Below are 17,830 nucleotides of genomic sequence, written 5' to 3' on the forward strand. Positions count from 1 at the left end.
CTGACATCTGAAAAGAACTCTTTGGCTTTCAAAGCACTCTACCAACATTCCATGGTTCAATTCTGCTGATAAACTTTTGAGATAGGCAAGCAGGTGTAAGTTTACAGGTGAGAAAATTGAGGTGGGGCTAAAATAGTATCTTTTGAAGCATTTTGTGTCAAAATAGAATACAAAATTATCTAGCACTTATAAAATAGAAAATTAAAAAAAAACCCTAAACAAAAATAAACCTCACAAAAGGTATTTATCTCTAACAAGGGGAAATAAAAATAACTGAAAATAAAGCCCAAGTAGTCTGAAGTCTAAATTTCCAGCATCTAAAGGAAAATACGAAAACTTGAGTTCACTGAACATGGTCATACTTAAGAGTTTGAAAACTACAAACATATCTATTACAGTGTCACTTAAACATCAGCAATTTAGAAGCTTGAGCTTAAAAGCCCATGACAGTTTAATTATATTATCCCCCAAGATGAGCATTTAGCCAATTGCTAGACAGAAATACAGCTAATGCTTAAAAAAAAAAAAAATACACCTTTCAGGGCTTCTTAAATACATTATCACAGGATGCCTGCTTTCACTTATTTCGCTCGTCCCTTTAATAGGATCTGTCAACTTTTTCTAATGAGTCTAGTGTGTGAAACAGATTCAAAGACAAAGACAGACAGCTGTGAGGAACTTCACATCCAATAAGCTTCAACACGCACATTAAAAGGAAAGCTCTATGACAGAATGAAAGCCTTTGTTGCACTTGCATGTAATGATCTAGGAAAAGGGGAAGGGCAAAAACAGACAGATGAATAGTGACAGGCAGTGAAAAGATAGAGAAGAAATAGCTGAGGCTTTGACAAACCACTCACTGGAACTGAACGACAGATGGAAAATTTCTACAGCAGCTACCCAAATTCAGAGGGAGAGGACACTCTCAGAATGGACCAGTGTGTTGCACACCTCCCAACGGGGATCAGGGGGAGAAGCAAAGAGAAAGGGATGAGGATAGGATTTGGCAGCAAATTAATAGTCTTCTTAGTAGTTATTTCAAAGATTGAGCCTGAATTACATGGGCTTGACATGCAAAGGTGTAAGCATATTAAACTAATTTAGCTGTCAGTTTATCTGGAAGCTCCAGCTAGAAGTAACCTATCTATCTGAGGCTGTAAATACATCAGAAACAAGAGTTCTGCCAGGTTAATGCAGAACATTCAGCGTAAGCCCCATGTGGCTCAGTTCTCATGGGAGGAATGTACCAAGAGCTAGGCTTTCCTTTCTCAGTATTTTTTTTTTTTTTCACTGCTTACCTAGCTCAAAGAGTGTCCCTCTCAACAAGAAACAGCGGTAAAAAGTACAATTCTCACCAGGCCTCTAAATTTGGAAGTACCTTTTGTCTTACATCAAATATTCCTTTCCTTCTTAGAAATATTAGCCCTGGTCGTTAACAGATCTGAGAGCTAATTTCTCTTCTTACATTCTGGCTTGTTTGAACCCAAGCAAAAAACAAAAACAAAAACAAACCAAAAAACACTCTGTTAAAAATGCTTGCTTCTAGAGAAAGAAAAAATAAGTACAAAATCTAACCCCAATCCCAAATCTCCTTCCTCTCTGGTTAAGAGGTTACTGAAGTCAAGAGTTATGAGCAGAGAAAAACACCTTAGAAATGGAAAAGAACATCAACATTAGTACAGCAAAAATAACACAAAACTCTATCACATACGTTAACTATAGAAGTTATAATGTTACTGTATATTAATCCATGCATTTCACACATTCAAGAGCAAATATTAAACTCAATTGGAGCCACATTCTCTTCCTCTCTTCTCTGATTTAGGAACCTTAATGTTGATGTAAACACCCACAAAAGGTGAAGAAAAGTATTTTCTGTCTTGGTCATTTCATGATCACCAATGAAAATCCACCACCGGACTGCCTGCGGTCACTTTGATTCGACCACAGGTGACATGCTATGTTACCACAGGGTGGCCCAAACAGCACTCTTAGAGTGGAACTAGGGAAGGCTTTTCTCAACCCCGTGTTCCAGGATGGAAAGCAACAGCTTAAGATGTGACAAATTAATGCTTTGTGATCTAGAATGGCATTAGCTATCTACAATGCTTGGGGAAAATGATAAAACAGTCATTCAAAATAATTTCTGTAGCACTTAATTTTCTCAGAGAATCCAGATTGGGAAAGGCTGCTCTAAGTAATTATCCTGTGCAGCCTGAGCATCACAAGCTGGCATCCCACGCCCTCAGACTCCTAGATCCCGAGACAGAGAGGATGCTCTGAACGTGTGCACAGTGAAAGCCCACAGGAAGCCACAGCTCAGTTACTACAAAAGTGGATGCCAAGCTCCCTGGCAGAAGGAGAGGGCACAGGCTCACAGTGCCTGTGCTTCGCTCCTCCTGTTGGCATGGCTGGTCACATCTGGGTGTACTTCAACAAGCCTAGTTAGTCTGACAGAAAACCGCAATGGCCAAGCCCTAAAAAGAGTACAACTGCCCCATCTCCAATTGTACTTCCAGTACCGTTTGATTACAGCTGTCTCCTTGAACTCTAAGCTTCTGAAAACTGCAAAGATAACAGAATCTAGAAATTCTACTCTCCAGTTGTTCCCCCTCTCTTCTTGGCTTGTTTCTGTGCTACAACCATCTTAATCATCTGCTACTATAATATTCCAAATGGTGTGCTTTTCCCTTGCTGCTCACTGATGGCTTTTAGGAATGGAACTATCACACCACCCTGGCCTAACATACCACGATAGAGTTGAGTCACCAGCTCACTCACACAATGCACAAAGGTAATTCCTTTATTACCATGACGAACCAGATAAAGACTGATAGGGGGAAAAGGGTCCTTCCTTTCTTTTAAAACACTGCTTTGTAGTCTAGCCACTGTGCTCTCAGAAACTCAATCTCTACCAATTTCCAAGGCAACAGAGATTAAGTTAGCAAATGTTAAGGATACATGACTGCAGAGAGGATCTCAAAATGTAGTCTCATTTTTAATTCCAACATGAAGCACTTCATTTATCAGACAGGTATAGTTCTTTCTCTGCATTTAAATCTGGTTAGCAACTTCTTAGCTCTCTCCCATGTAACATTAAATATTTAAATTATTATCTCAAAATCATGACATATGAACTGTGAAAAAAAGGATTTATTCAAAATCTACATTTAATTTACAGCCCTAGAAGACTACTTATTAAAAGTCTGTCCATTTAAAGGCATTCTGTACATAAAACCACTACCTTGTACCTTCCTCATCTAGTTCCTAATACTAAAAGAAACCTCTCTCTAGACAAGCCAACAGAATCAAACAATTCTGCTTTCCTGAATAAAACTACTCTCAACACTTCGGTCAAAGACCTATTTTTTTTCTTATTTAAGTTGAAAGCTTCCTGAACAGAATTCCCAAAAATATACACAGACTTTAACCCAAAACTAACCTACAAAGCTAAAATGTCTTCAAATGAAATGAATTCTCCAGAGTAACCATTTTTTTTCTAAAGAATGCCTCTAAGAAGAACCACAAAGCAAATTCAACACTTTAAGAAACGAAAATGCTATTTGTGGAAAATGCTGTTTGTGGAAAAATGGAATTGAAAAAGAATGTGACTTTTCTATAAGCTTTGTGAACCTTTCTTGCATGGGAAAATATAACAAAACTTCCTGTTTCAAATAAATGATCCTATGTCAAGCAATTGCAGTTTTACGCCAGACATGACTAGGTTGTCCCCTGAACTTGGGCAGCTCACCAGAAATATCCCAAACGCGCACAGTCTGGTCCAGGCTGGCTGATACAACCAGGTCTTCCGAGGGATGGAACTGAGCACACATTACGTAATGGTTATGCCCTGTTAACACACTGTAAGGAAACAAAAGAAAAACAACATCAAATTAGAACTGGGAATTAAGGGATTCCTAAATTAAATACCTTTTCCCATATTCAACATATTCTCCATTCTTCTAAAGAGGCAGAGGAAATAATCCCAACAATTACAAGCTAATAATACTAAGTAGGATCAGCTGTGTTCACAATAGTTGCCTGCCTCTAAGGACTCAGTATGCAAATATTACTAATTTTAGGAGAACTGAGATTGCCTGGTTCTCCTCTTTTGACTAAAACATCAAAATAAACAGCATATTAGTAATTTACATTGGGAACTGCTAGATTTTAGTAGGGTGTTCTTTTCTCTTTTTTTAACATTTATTCAGTTTATTACAAAGTCAGATATACACAGAGGAGGAGAGACAGAGAGGAAGATCTTCCATCCGATGATTCACTCCCCAAGTGCGCCGCAACGGCCGGTGCACGCCGATCCAAAGCCGGGAACCTGGAACCTCTTCCAGGTCTCCCAAACGGGTGCAGGGTCCTAAGGCATTGGGCCGTCCTCGACTGCTTTCCCAGGCCACAAGCAGGGAGCTAGATGGGAAGTGGAGCTGCCAGGATTAGAACCGGCACCCATATGGGATCCCGGGGCGTTCAAGGCAAGGACTTTAGCTGCTAGGCCACGCCGCCAGACCCTAGTAGGGTGTTCTTACAGCACATTTTCAACAGCCCTCATCTTGTCATAAAGGCTTATGTGGAGTACCAGCCCCAAACACAAAGTGGGGCAGGGATCTATCCAGACCTTGACTCAGGTTTTAGAACAGAATTTAAAGCAGTTAAAAGTTCTTGTTCTAAAAACCTAGCTATATGACCTCTTTTCCTTGGTAAGAAATTACCAGGAAAATCAGATTCGTCTATTACAAGTTGAACACCTCAAATGTGAACAACCGAAACCAGTAATGTTCCTGGGTGTTGGAAAAAACACTTTCTCCTCTGCTTCCACATCATAATCAACACAGAAGACTCAGAGGTGAACCTTCTCCCAGCAGAAAGCAAGCAGTAACAGCAGCAACGGACACCAGCTGAATGTCCTCTAATCCAATTCTGAGGACATTACCTAAAGACTGTATCAGAGCTCACAAGTTAGGGAATCATTATCAAAAGAGGTCTCCCTCAACATTACATGCCCATTGCAAGCCCCAGGGTTTTTAACATAATATTTTGGAACTGAAATCAAATGAAAAAAAAAGAAAAAAGGAAGAAAGATGAAGGAAAACAGGGACAGCGATCTTCCATTTGCTGGTTAACTCCCCAGATGACCATGGCCAGGGATGGACCAGGCCAATGCCAGGAGCCTGGAACCCATACCAGATCTCCCACACGGGTAGCAGGAGCCTAGGTGCATTACAAGGGAGCTAGATGGGAAATGGAGCAGTCAGGACTAGAACCAGTACCCATATGGGGCTGCAATCAGTGGCTTAATGTGTTGTGTCACAATGCCAGCCACAATACACAATTTTTTAAAAACACTGAATTACCAGCCTTATTATTATTAATGTGAAAGGCAGAGAGACAAGCAGAAAGATCTTCCTCTGGTTTGCCTACTAAATGCCTACAACACCCAAGACAGGGCCACGCAGGACCCAGAAGCCTGTAATCCACTCCAGGTCCCCCGTGGGGCAGAGCGGCAGGGACCCAACTACTTCAGTTAAAGCCTGTTGCCTCCCAGGGTGTGTATCAGCAAGGAGCTGGAACTGGGAAGTGGAGACATGACTCGACACCAGGCAGTCTGACAGCGGGTACAGGGGTACAGGAGTTTCAAGCAGCACTTTGAACAATGCACCAACCACCCACCTCCCTTGCCCACGTTTTTTCTATGATTCTGATAACCAGCAGTAAATGAGGATTCCTACAACCTACGATCCCTTTCTCGTGCTTGATTTAATTTGCTTGAGTGGATCACAGAAATCAGGAAAACCCATTAACTTACTTTTAAGGGTTTTTAGACAGGCTATTACAAAAAGTTACAGGTGAAAGACACGAGGGTGAGAGATGGGAAGAGGGGCACCGAGAGTCCAGCCAGCGTCCAGGAACTCCCATGCGTTCATCCTTAGACGCTCTCTAACTCTGTCCTTTCGGGTTTTCGTGGAGACTTGGTGGCACAGGCACGACTGCTAACAGATCCAACAAGGCCTGTGTGCTCAGATCTTTGCTTCTCAAAGCTACGGGGCAGGACACCCTGGAGAGACACCCTGTCACCTGATTTTCAAAGGTGTGCTTTGGAGAGTTGGGAGCCAGGAACCATAGATAAAAACCAATATATAATATCACAGCTCTAAAATCCCAAACTTTGAATGTCACATCAGCTCTCAACAAGTTTTAGTATCTGGAGTATTTTGGATTTCACAAATATAATTTTTTTTACAAATAGATAATCAGCAGACACGGCTCATTTGGAAAGGGAGGCAGCGCCTCTGGAGAGAAGCTGATAACACAAATCTCAGCATAAAGCACTCTCTGCTCCTGCTTTACCAGACGCAGGTCCTAGACTGCCAGTTCCACACCCGGATGGTCTGATCGTCGGAAGCACTCAGAATCCACGGATATTCCTGAAAGACATTCCAGACAGAGGTCTTAGGCAAATCTCTCCTGTCAGTCCCGTGCTTATTTTTCTCTAACATTTTGCAGAGCACCTCAACTACTTCTGTGATCAGACAAGCTGGTTTATTTTTTTTTTTTTTTTCCTCTCCATCACTCTACTACAGCTTCCCAACTTTGGCCCTTTTGTCCGTAATTGTTAAGAAAGGAAGCCTTTGTGGAATCAGCTGCATTTGTGCAAAAAGTGCTTACTTGAAAAGCATATTCTTTTTTTTTTTTTTTTTTTACTGTTAAGACCTTGTTTCTATCTGTAGACTGTTTAATTTTTTTCAAAGATTTCTGTATTTTTATTACAAAGTCAGATATACAGAGAGGAGAGACAGAGAGGAAGATCTTGCATCAGCTAATTCACTTCCCAAGTGTCTGCTACAGTCAGAACTGAGCTGATCTGCAGCCAGGCGTCAGGAGCTCTTCTGGGTCTCCCATGCAGGTGCAGGGTCCCAAGGCTTTGAGCCATCCTCGACTGCTTTCCCAGGCCACAAGCAGGGAGCTGGATGGGAAGCAGGGCCGTCAGGATTAGAACCAGAGCCCATATGGGATCCTGGCACATGCAAGGCAAGGACTTGAGCCACTGGGCTACTGCACTGGACCCTAATTTTTTTTTAACAGATGGGGCCATGATGTAGACAAAGATTCATTTTCTGTCCACATTTGTTTTAATTGCCGTCATCTCAAAAGCATTAAACCATACCATATATCTGACTGGATGTTTATAATAATCACACACAAAAAAAAGGAAAAAAAGAAAATGAAAATAATTATGACATGCTTTCATCACTACTTTACTTTTCAAATAACATAAATATCACAATCCAGTGAGGTTTTTTTTGCTAATCTGTTAATAAATACACAGGATCATTATCCTTTCAACAACATCTTTTTTTTCCCAGCATATAGCTCATATTTTGTGGCCATACATTCTGAATGATTATTATAATTCTGTTGACTGTGATGACATGGAATTTACAACATTTTTGCTGCTGTTGTTTTATATGGAGGACATTTCTTTCAGTGCTTGAAAGAAGAAAATAATAGCAAATGACAAGCCACTGATTAGTGCCTCCAAATACATGGTGAAAGACAGGGAGATCCTGAATCCTCGAAGCCTAGGGTTTAAAGACAAAAACCAAAACAAAACAAAGAAACAGGGCCTGGCGCAGTAGCCTAGTGGCTCAAGTCCTCTTCCAACATGCACTGGGATCCCACATGGATGCTGGTCTTAACCCCAGGTGCTCCACTTCCCATTCAGCTCTCTGCCTGTTCCCTGGGAAAGCAGTTGAGATTGGACCAAAGCCTTGGGACCCTGCATCCACATGGGAGACCCGGAAGAAGCTCATGGCTCCTGGCTTCGGATCGGCGCAGCTCTGCCTGTTGCGGCCGTCTGGGGAGTGAATCAGTGACAGAAGATCTTTCTCTCTGCATCTTCTTCTCTCTGTAAATCTGACATTCCAATAAAAATAAAAAATAAATCTTAAAAAAAAAAAAAACAAGTTATTCAAGTTGGCTACAATGTGCATTTTGTAATAAAAACTGAGAACTAAAAAAAAAAAATAAAGATGGAATCCTGACAGACATCATAGGTCCTCACTGGTGGCAGAAATATTTATATTTACTTTTGATTATATGTGTATGTATTTGTATTTATCCATATAGTTCATCTTGTATATTAAATACGATGGAAGGCTCTTCTTCCTTTACCTGTAGGATGGAAACTGTGTGTGTACTGTATTTAAATTTTGTGTGTGTGTGTGTGTGTGTATTTGCATACATACATATTTAACTTTTTATTTATGTATCTGAGACACACAGCAACATACAGAGAGCTCCCACTTACTGGTTTATTCCCCAAATAGCAATGAGGCCAGGCCAAAACCAGGAGCTGGACACTCAATCCAAGTCTCCCACATGGGGAGCAGGGACCTGATGACTTGAGTTATCATTGCTGTCGCACAGGGTATTATTAGCATGCATCTAGCATCAGGAGCCAGACCCAGATATCAAACCCAAATACTGCAATGTGGGACACTGCAGGCTAAATGCTCACCCTGTTTCCTATTCTGACTCATCCCCGTCAGACCGTGCAGTTTCAAAAATTCTCAAATTTCAGTAACCAAAAGAGAAAGTTAATATGGAAAGACATTTTGGAGTCTGTTAGATCACTGAGAAAAGGGAGTATTTCTAATTTACATTGTATATCCGATGTTCAGTAGAGTATTTGTTAAGTACAAGGTACATAAACACCTATGAAACTGGGAAAAAATTTTTAGTAACTTTCTTGGGAGACAGTAATTTGTTCTTCCAAGAAGGTCCTCTGCAAGTCCTTCATGGCAATAACAAACAGCTCCTATGTAACAGATTATCTAACTGAGTAATTACCATTCTCAAATCTTCACCTGTAATTTTTCAATCCCCCCTAAAACTTCCAAATTACAGGAAAGGAAATAAAAATACACCCAATCAGTCAAGCATTACTACTTTATTAACTTGCAATTTAATTCAAGACACTTAGTTTATTCAGAATTCAAAAACAGTGCCACGTAATTCTAGTAACAGAAAATTAACATAAGACCCAAACAAGCTGAGACTGGATTTAGAGTTTGAAATTCCTAATTTGTAATACAGTATCTGAATCTTCTATGTTATCTTATAGTTCAAAGAAGGTAATTAGCCTGGCTAGGGACCAGGCTCCAGCAAACCTCCTTCTCCCTAGGCTAGAGGGACAGGACAGTAAATGCTTGGCTAGCTTATCAAAACACAGCATGACCCTCTTCCAGATACAGCCACTATTCATTAATAATATCCTATGCATGATTAGCCTGCAATTTTGTTTTTGCTGGCTTAGCAAACCTAAAACCAAATCTCTACTTTTTCCTAGAGAGATAATAATGTTCTCACAGAGTTCACTGAATTCAAGCAAATTCAGTATACCCTTAAGTGGTTCGTACACAGAAACAAAGCAGAAAGGTCAGTAACACACACATTCTTGAAGAGTCACATTATAATTATGTTATCATGGCATGGGTTGCGGAGGAAAAAGTAGGTGATTATTATAGGGAATCTGAAGAGTGTGCCAAAATCAGTTACCATGGCTACTTACATGGTGGAAAAATGTGGTGCGGATGTAATCTAAGTGCCCAAGCAATGTAAAAAGACAGCGCCGAAGCTTGTAATTCCAAACCTGCAAAGACAGAAATCCAACAAAAGAACAGCATCAATGGTAGTTGGCTTCTGAACAGCTCAGGTTTTTCAATGAACAACCCTTGTTTATGGTTCAGCATTTTTTAATAGGGTATCCTGTTTCAGATTGGAGGGGAAAAGCTCCAGGATGGAAATACATGTGAAACACTGGTGGCAATCAACGCTAGGAGGAAGGTGAAGATAAAATTGTGCAAAGGATTCCCCCACTCCCAACCCTGACTGGGAAGCCAGCAATAAAAAGTAAGACACTTATGCAGCGATTAATCTGAAACTTGTTTTTGAATAACTGTATTCTCAGCTTGAATAGACTCTTTAGTGCTACAGCTATCGCATTTAAACAACTGAGCAGATACCATGGCGCTAAAGGAAACAATAATATAAAAAGGAGCATCACTTTCTTAAGACTCCAAATGATGCCCATACATTTGTGGTCAGTACTCATTTATCATACAAATAGACTTCAACTCTCTACTGCTGACAGTCCTGCACTGCTCAGGTGGGCTAAGCTGAAGCAGGGAAACACTATCGCATTCAAGTAACAAAGCTGAGTCAAGCACAGAGAACCAGGCATCAACGGACACAACGGAAGAAGGCATTAAAAGTAGGATCATACAAAAAGTTAACTCATCTTCCTCATCCAGAAAATCTCTTAAAAACACAATGAGACGCCAGAGTTTTCACTTCATTTTTTTATAAAGTTGCTTTTTAAAGATTATTTCTTTTGTTATTTATTTATTGTTATTGGAAAGGCAGATATATAGAGAGGAGAAGAGACAGAGAGAAAGATCTTCCTTCCGATGGTTGACTCCCCAAACGACCGCAACGGCTGGAGCTAAGCCAATCCGAAGCCAGGAGCTCCTCCAGGTCTCCCACACAGATGCAAGGTTCCAAGGCTTTGGGCCATTCTCGACTGCTTTCCCAGGCTACAGGCAGGACGCTGGATGGGAAGCAGGGCCACCAGGATCAGAACCAGCAACCACATGGGATCCCGGTGCGTGCAAGGCGAGGACCCTAACCACTACGCTACAGTGCCGGGCCCTCATTTCATTTTTAAAATGTCATTTAGTATCTGTTTATAAATCTATCTGGGCCAACATATTATTATTATAGTCTTTTTATAAAATTAAGAGGTTGTTCTTTCCTGTAACAGATTCAGACAATTTAAAGGTTCAGTATGATCTTCTAAACAAGAATGCAAGCTCCTTAGAAGCAGTCTGTCCAGCATGCTCTATGCTCTCCCCTTGGCACCCAATACGGGGATTGACACATGACAGGTGATCAGTAAGAATGTGCAGGAAATGAGAAAAGGAATAGAGCATGAAAAGTTCAAGGATTCTATTACTTTAACCATCATCTCTTCAGTCATCCACAAAAATATACATATGGAGGTACCGTAAAAAGTTCACAGAAATCAAACTAAAACAGAGCTGGCAGCACAGTAGGCTAAACTGCTACCTGCAGCATGAACATCCCACATGGATGCTGGTTCAAGTCCCAGCTCCTTCACTTCCTATCTGGTCCTCTGCTAATGCACCTAGGAAAGCAGTGGAAGACAAGTCAAATGCCTGGGCCCTGGGGCCCATCTGGTAGATCCAGATAAAGCTTCCGGCTCCTGGCTTCAACCTGGCCCAGCACTGGCTGCTACCGCCTTTTGCAGAGCAAGCAAGCAGGTGGAAATTTCTCTCCCTCTTGCTGTGTAACTGACTTTCAAATAATTAAACAAATCATTTAAAACAACAACAAAAGAACTACATTAAAAGATTCTTTTTGCAACTTCAGGTACCAAACAAAACTAAACAAAAAATCCTCCTGAAATCAATGCAGTTTTTTCATAATTGCATTTTGTATTAACTTTGTATACCTACATAAATTTACTATTACAATTAAAGAACAAATTTTATTTAAACAAAATTAGACATATTTTTCATCTGTTGGGTCACTCCCCAAATGGTTGCAATAGCTGGAACAGAACCAGGCTGAAGCCAGGAGCTTCCTGTGGCTCTCCCACATGGATGGCAGAGGCCGAAGCACTTGGACCATGCTCTGCTGCTTTCCCAGGAACACGAGCAGGAAGCTGAAGTGAATCGAAGCCCACGTGGGACACAGGCAATGCAGGCTGTGGCTTAATGTGCTGTGCCACAACACTGGATTCTAAATTATTTTAAATTCCATTTTCCTTGTACTATTACAGCTTCCCACACAAATTAGATCATAACACAAATACTGACTTTCTTCTTCCTTACAGAAAAAAGTGTTTTAAACTTTCCTTAGTACAGTTGTAAACTCATATTTCTTTTTTTAAAAAAAATTTATTTATTTTTATTGGAAAGTCAGATTTACAGAGAGAAGCAGAGACACAGAGGAAGACTGTCCATCCTGCTTCACTCCTCAAGTGGTCACAATAGTGGGAGCTGAGCCAATCTGAAGCCAGGAGCCTGGAGCTCTTCTGGGTCTCTCACTAGGCTACTGTGCCAGGCCCATATTTCTATCTTTTCTGTTTCCTAATTGTATTGACTTTTTTATGTCCTCTATCAGATTCCAGAACTATGAATCCTCAGATTATTACTCTGGCCATGTACTTCTAATTTTACTATATGTGCTGCTGAAGCGAGCACATGCACTGGTCTTCTAGTCTTAGTTTCTACAAATGGCAATGAGTCTACTGATGCTACACCTATCTGGATAGAGCAAGCTGCCTTCCAGGGGTACACAATAGCAGGAAACTAAAATCAGGAGTACAACCAGGACTTGATATGGGGTGGGGGCATCCCAAACACTGACTTAAATGACGTGTCAAATGCCTGCCACAAAAATAATCACTAATGATACTCAAATGTTCATCACTATAAAGTATTTGCGGGCCCGGCGCAGTGGCCTAGTGGCTAAACTCCTCGCCTTGTAGACGCTGGGATCCCATATGGGCACCAGTTCTAATCCCAGCAGCCCTACTTCCCATCTAGCCCTTGCTTGTGGCCTGGGAAAGCCGTCCATGACAGCCCAAGGCCTTGGTACCCTGCACCAGGGTGGGAGACCTGGAACAGGCTCCTGGGTCCTGGCTTCTCATCAGCTCAACTCCGGCCATTGTGGCCGCTTGGGGAGTGAAATCAATGGACAGACGGAAGATCTTCCTCTGTGTCTCTCCTCCTCTCTGTATATCTGACTTTCCAATAAAAATAAATAAATCTTTAAAAAAAAATTTGTGAAATACCTCACTAGAAATATCACAATAAGTTGCTGTCCTTTGGCAGTTTAAAACATCTAACAAGGGTCCAGAATGGCAGCCTAGTGGCTAAAGTCCTCGTCTTGAATGCACCAGGATCCCATATGGGTGCTGGTACTAATACTGGCAGTCCCACTTCCCATCCAGCTCCCTGCTTGTGGCCTGGGAAAGCAGTCAAGGACGGCCCAAAGCCTTGGGACCCCGCACCGGCATGGGAGACCCGGAAGAGGTGCCTTGCTCCTGGCTTTGGGTCCGTGCAGCACTGGCTGTTGCGGCCATTTGGGGAGTGAATCATCGGATGGAAGATCTTTCTCTCTGTCTCTCCTCCTCTCTGTATATCTGACTTTGCAATACAAATAAAATAAATCTTAAAATAAATAAATAAAACTTCGAACAGTTGGCTTTAACTTCCACCAACTGCCCCCAGGGGCTCAAAAGCAGAAGACATCATTCCAATCCATCTTCTCCACAAGCAGCTATAATTTCTCAATGTGTCACCTAGGTACTGCTGCTTAATCTACAACATGTAACTTCCTGAAGGAGTTTTAAAAGTCCAAGTCTTCTTTCTGTAATGAAACAAATTTCCCTGGTTTCAAAAAACAAACTGTGCAGGTAAACAGAACATTTTGATACATTATTACAGATTCAAAGTTGCTGGCTTTAGTTTTTGCTCTAAATACATGTGAATCTTAAGTTACATCTATAGTTAAATCTCTTTTTAAGTTTTATTTTTATTTGAAAGGCAAAGAAAGCAACACAGAACTAGAAGGAGAGAAGGGTCAAGGTGGTGGCGTAGCAAGCTAACACTCAGTTTGAGGCATAAGCATCTCATATGGGCACCAGTTCTAATCCTGACTGCTCCACTTTTGATTTACATTCCTATCAATGGGCTGGGAAAGCAGCAGAGGATGGCCCAAGGGCTTGGGCTGCTACACCCATGTGGGACACCTGGAAGAAGTTCCTGGCTTTTGGCTTTAGACTGGTCCAGCTCCAGCCACTGTAGCTATTTGGGGGAGTGAATTAGGGGTGGAAAGATCTCTCTCTTCCCTTCTCTCTCTAAAAAAATCTGCCTTTCAAATAAAAATAAATAAACCTTAAAGCAAACAAAAAACAAAAGAGAGAGAGAAATATCTTCTATCTACCAGTTTACTCTCCAAAAGTCCATAGAGCTAGGGCTGGGTTAGGCCAAACCCAGGAGACAGGAATCCCACCTGGTGTCCCACCTTGGTGGCAGGGCACAAGTACCCGAGTTATCTGCTGCTGCCTCCCAGCTGCACATGAACAGGAATGCTGGATTAGAAGTGGAGGCAGGACTGAACCCCAGGTATTCTGACACGGACTGTGAGATCTTGCATAGTTGCTTGATTCTCTGCACACAACACCTGGCTGTAACCTCTTTAGTGGCTCACTGGTATGTGTATGTAACATCCAAACTCCTGAGCACTGCAAACAGCTACTCTATCATCTGGTTTCTCTTCTCTTCTAAGTTTAATTCCTGCAAAACTAATTAAAGTATCCTAAACATATCCAGTTATGTCATGCCTTTTGTCTCTGCTCTTGGACTGTACTTTTTTATTTAACTTGGAATATCTCTCTATTATTCCCTAAACACTACATGTTGTTGATATGTGTTTATCTCTTCTGTTTGACAAGAGCTCCTTGAGAATAGAAGCCAACTCTTTATTTTTCAATTTCCCCAAAGAAGCAATGTATCTGGTACAGAATAAACACTCAATACATGTCTGTTGGGCAAGTGTTCTAGACGATGTTGTTAAGAGTCTGGGCTCTGTGTCAATCAGCTGTCCTTATCAAATCCCTTCCAAAATTCCCAACTCTCCCCACATGCTGCTGTCTCGTAGTCTGTCTCTTTACCTTGATCTTATAGTCATCACCTCCAGAGACAAAGAGGGGCTGCTGCTTATGAAAGTCAATGCCTCGCACCGGACCTGGTGGGAAGAAAGCAGACAGAGCACGTTAGAGAGCTGACCCTCCGAACTGCTAAGGAAACCCTAGTCGGGAGCGTTCTGTCCCTTTCTTTTCTTTGGTCCAAAAAAAAATTCACATCTAACAAGGATTAAATTCTCACAGGAGACAATTAATACTCCTTTTGTTTTAAAAATTCAGAAAGATGTAGAGACATACAAACACAGACAGAGACAGACAGACAGAGAGGGAGAATATCTTCCATCAGCTGGTTCATTCCCCAAATGCCCACAACAGCCAGGGCTGAGCCAGGCCAAATCAGGGGTCCAGAACTGAGTCTGTGTTATCTATAGGATGGCAGGGATCCAAGAATTTGAGCTATCTCCTGCTGTCCTCTAGGGCAGGTATTAACAGAAAGCTGGAATAGGAAACAAAGCCACTCCTGGCTGAGGCAGTCATTTGGGGAGTGAACCAGTAGACAGATGATCTGTTTCTCCCTCTCACTGTATAACTCTGTCTTTGAAATACACACACACACACACACACACAGCTTAAAAACAAAACAAAACCTCTTACCATCATGCTCATCAAACTTGTCAATGAGTGTGCACATTCGATAGTCCCATAATTGGATGACCCCATTGTGTAAACTAGTCAGGATCCAGGGTCTTTTGGGGTGAAAACTAAGCCCTAGGAAAAAAACAGAAAGCGATGAAATGAACCAAGTAACTCCCTTGATGTGGTCTTCTGCCAATCCTGATCAGAAAAATGTTAGGTTGACATAGACTCACTCATTCATTTAACATGTCTGATGATTTTTTGTTATTGTTAGATGTTAAATATTGTGAAATCACACGGTTGGGTGTTGGATTTTTGTTAACACTCCTTCAAATACTGTTGGGCTTTACAATGTGGTGCAGTTACTTGGACTCGGATGATCCCTTTGAGGTACACTTTCGAGCTTTGTTACAGGGACCTGCAGCAGCCTTTAGACCAGGTCTAACCTGGAGCTGTTCTAAAGGCAACCGCAGTCCTGAGAACTCTGCACACTACACTACAACATATCAGCAAGTCTTCGCCTCCATTTACAACCCTGTGCCTGTCCCATGGCTCATCCTATCTACAACCTGTACAGATTAGCAGGCAAAGGCCTGAAGAGCCCCTCTGTCAACCTCCAGGGCAGCATCTCCTTCCCTGGTATTCTATCCAGCAAACCCCAACCATGTCTGTTTGCGGAACTCTGAACTCTGTCTTTCTCCTACCTCCAATGCAGCCTGGGAACTGTGTCTAAGCAGTAAACGGGAACAACTGTAAGACTCACACTGCTTCTTTCCCTTCTCTCAGGAGACACGGTCGTTCACTGCCTACTGTCCAATGTCTGAAGATGTTTATTTCCTGCATTTCGCTCAGTCGCACAGTTATTCAAGACGGAAAAGGAACTGTGCTGCTCGTCACTCCATCATGACTAGAAACGCAGCTCCCCGGGGAACTGCTGACAGTGTGCAATGCATTTCTTCAGATTCTTAATGATGTATAAACACAGGCCTCATCTTCACATTATAATGTTCTGCAAACTTCTTTCCTCACTTATGTACGAATCTTATTACATTTAGCTACATATAAATACAACTTCATTCTTTTTACAATTGCAAGGAACAACTGCCTCACATTTGAAATCACCTACTAATAGGCAATTCTTTTCCACAAGTTTTGGCTGCCAGAAGTTCTTACTGAAGATACTTCCACACATCATCCAGCCTATCAGCTTTATTAACTAAAGATGTGAAAGTGGGGCGGTTCAGGGATAGGGCACATGCATTTAACGTTCCGGTAGATAGTGTTTAACTGAAAAAAAAATCACCAATATGTAATCTCCTCAAGTTTAGAAAGGTATTCATTTTGTACACATTGGCTATGAGAAGATGTTATGTTGCTTTCTGGTTTATTAATGTAGCATAAAAAAACCTATTTTTTGCAGTTCTTTCAATATTTGGAGGTGGAATCCTGCAAAATACTTATTGAACACTTACATTCTTCTAAACGGTCTATGTACCCTTTAGGTTGTGCGTTTTCTCCGTCTATGACAGATAATATCATATTATAATATGTAGTTTCCCCCTTTGCGATATGGACAGCAATCCTCAAATATCCTGGCCCCTCCCCGCCTTCATGTGCTGCTCAAGAAGAAACGAAAACCCAAGGATTGTTGCGATCCATTTCAGCCCCACACGCACGTCCCAGAAAGGCTCTGGAAGCCTTTCCGATGGTCACTCCCACGAGATGTAGAGACTGCTCAGAACAGAGTATCACATCAGCAACGGCCTCCAGTTTTTGAGCCACCGAGTGTCAGTCCCTATTTACTGCAAGAAATAATTTCTATTTCATTTTAATTCTCTCTTTAAATGAAAATTACGTTTTATAGGTGAGGAAACATATCTGGAGTTGTTAAATTAGTTGCCCAAGTCACAAAACTTTTTGGGGGGTGTGTTTTAGGATGCCACAGCAGGCCAACCGACTTCGGACACCAAGTTCCTCCTAACCACTGCACCCGGCTGCATCACCTACATGTTGCAGACGCACTTTCTGCAAGTCTAGGTGGACCTCACTTCTCAGCGTTTCCCAGCTGAACGTTGTCGGAGGCTGCTAGTACATTATCAGCTCCTTCTCCTCCACTCCCAGGCACGCAGAAGTGCAAGAGGCACCGTGAAACCTCAATTTCAGGAAAACCATGAACAATACTAAAACGTCACCTGCCATCTGACATTCAGATCGAACTCGGCATTGTGCATTTTACCTGGCAACCCTACCAAGCTCAGATCTTGCCTGTGGCTACAGGCCTGCAGGGCCTACGTCCAAGCAGAACACAAAACCCAAGTCGGACACTGGCTGGTCAGCGCCTGGTCCGCCGAGGTGGCCAGGACTGCTCTCCAAGAACGTGAGGGCCTCGGGTGCGAGTCTGGAAGACCCAGATTCAGTTTTGAGAGCTATTCACAGGTCCCGGGGCCG

At 41.9% G+C, this 17,830-nt stretch overlaps 1 protein-coding gene across 1 annotated transcript in view; it reads right to left on the reverse strand.

The window, feature by feature from the left end:
- COPA (COPI coat complex subunit alpha) overlaps positions 1-17,830 on the reverse strand; it is a 48,110-nt gene that overhangs the window by 29,893 nt on the left and 387 nt on the right. Inside the window, exons 2-6 of the mRNA XM_004589084.3 lie at positions 15,401-15,514; positions 14,774-14,847; positions 9,581-9,661; positions 6,358-6,434; positions 3,752-3,861 (exon numbers count right to left, since the gene is read on the reverse strand). Coding sequence (XP_004589141.1) covers positions 3,752-3,861; positions 6,358-6,434; positions 9,581-9,661; positions 14,774-14,847; positions 15,401-15,514 — 456 coding nt within the window. The remainder of the gene's footprint in view (positions 1-3,751; positions 3,862-6,357; positions 6,435-9,580; positions 9,662-14,773; positions 14,848-15,400; positions 15,515-17,830) is intronic.

The sequence above is a fragment of the Ochotona princeps genome, chromosome 2, assembly GCF_030435755.1.
Source record: "Ochotona princeps isolate mOchPri1 chromosome 2, mOchPri1.hap1, whole genome shotgun sequence".
In the NCBI taxonomy this organism is placed as follows: domain Eukaryota; kingdom Metazoa; phylum Chordata; class Mammalia; order Lagomorpha; family Ochotonidae; genus Ochotona; species Ochotona princeps.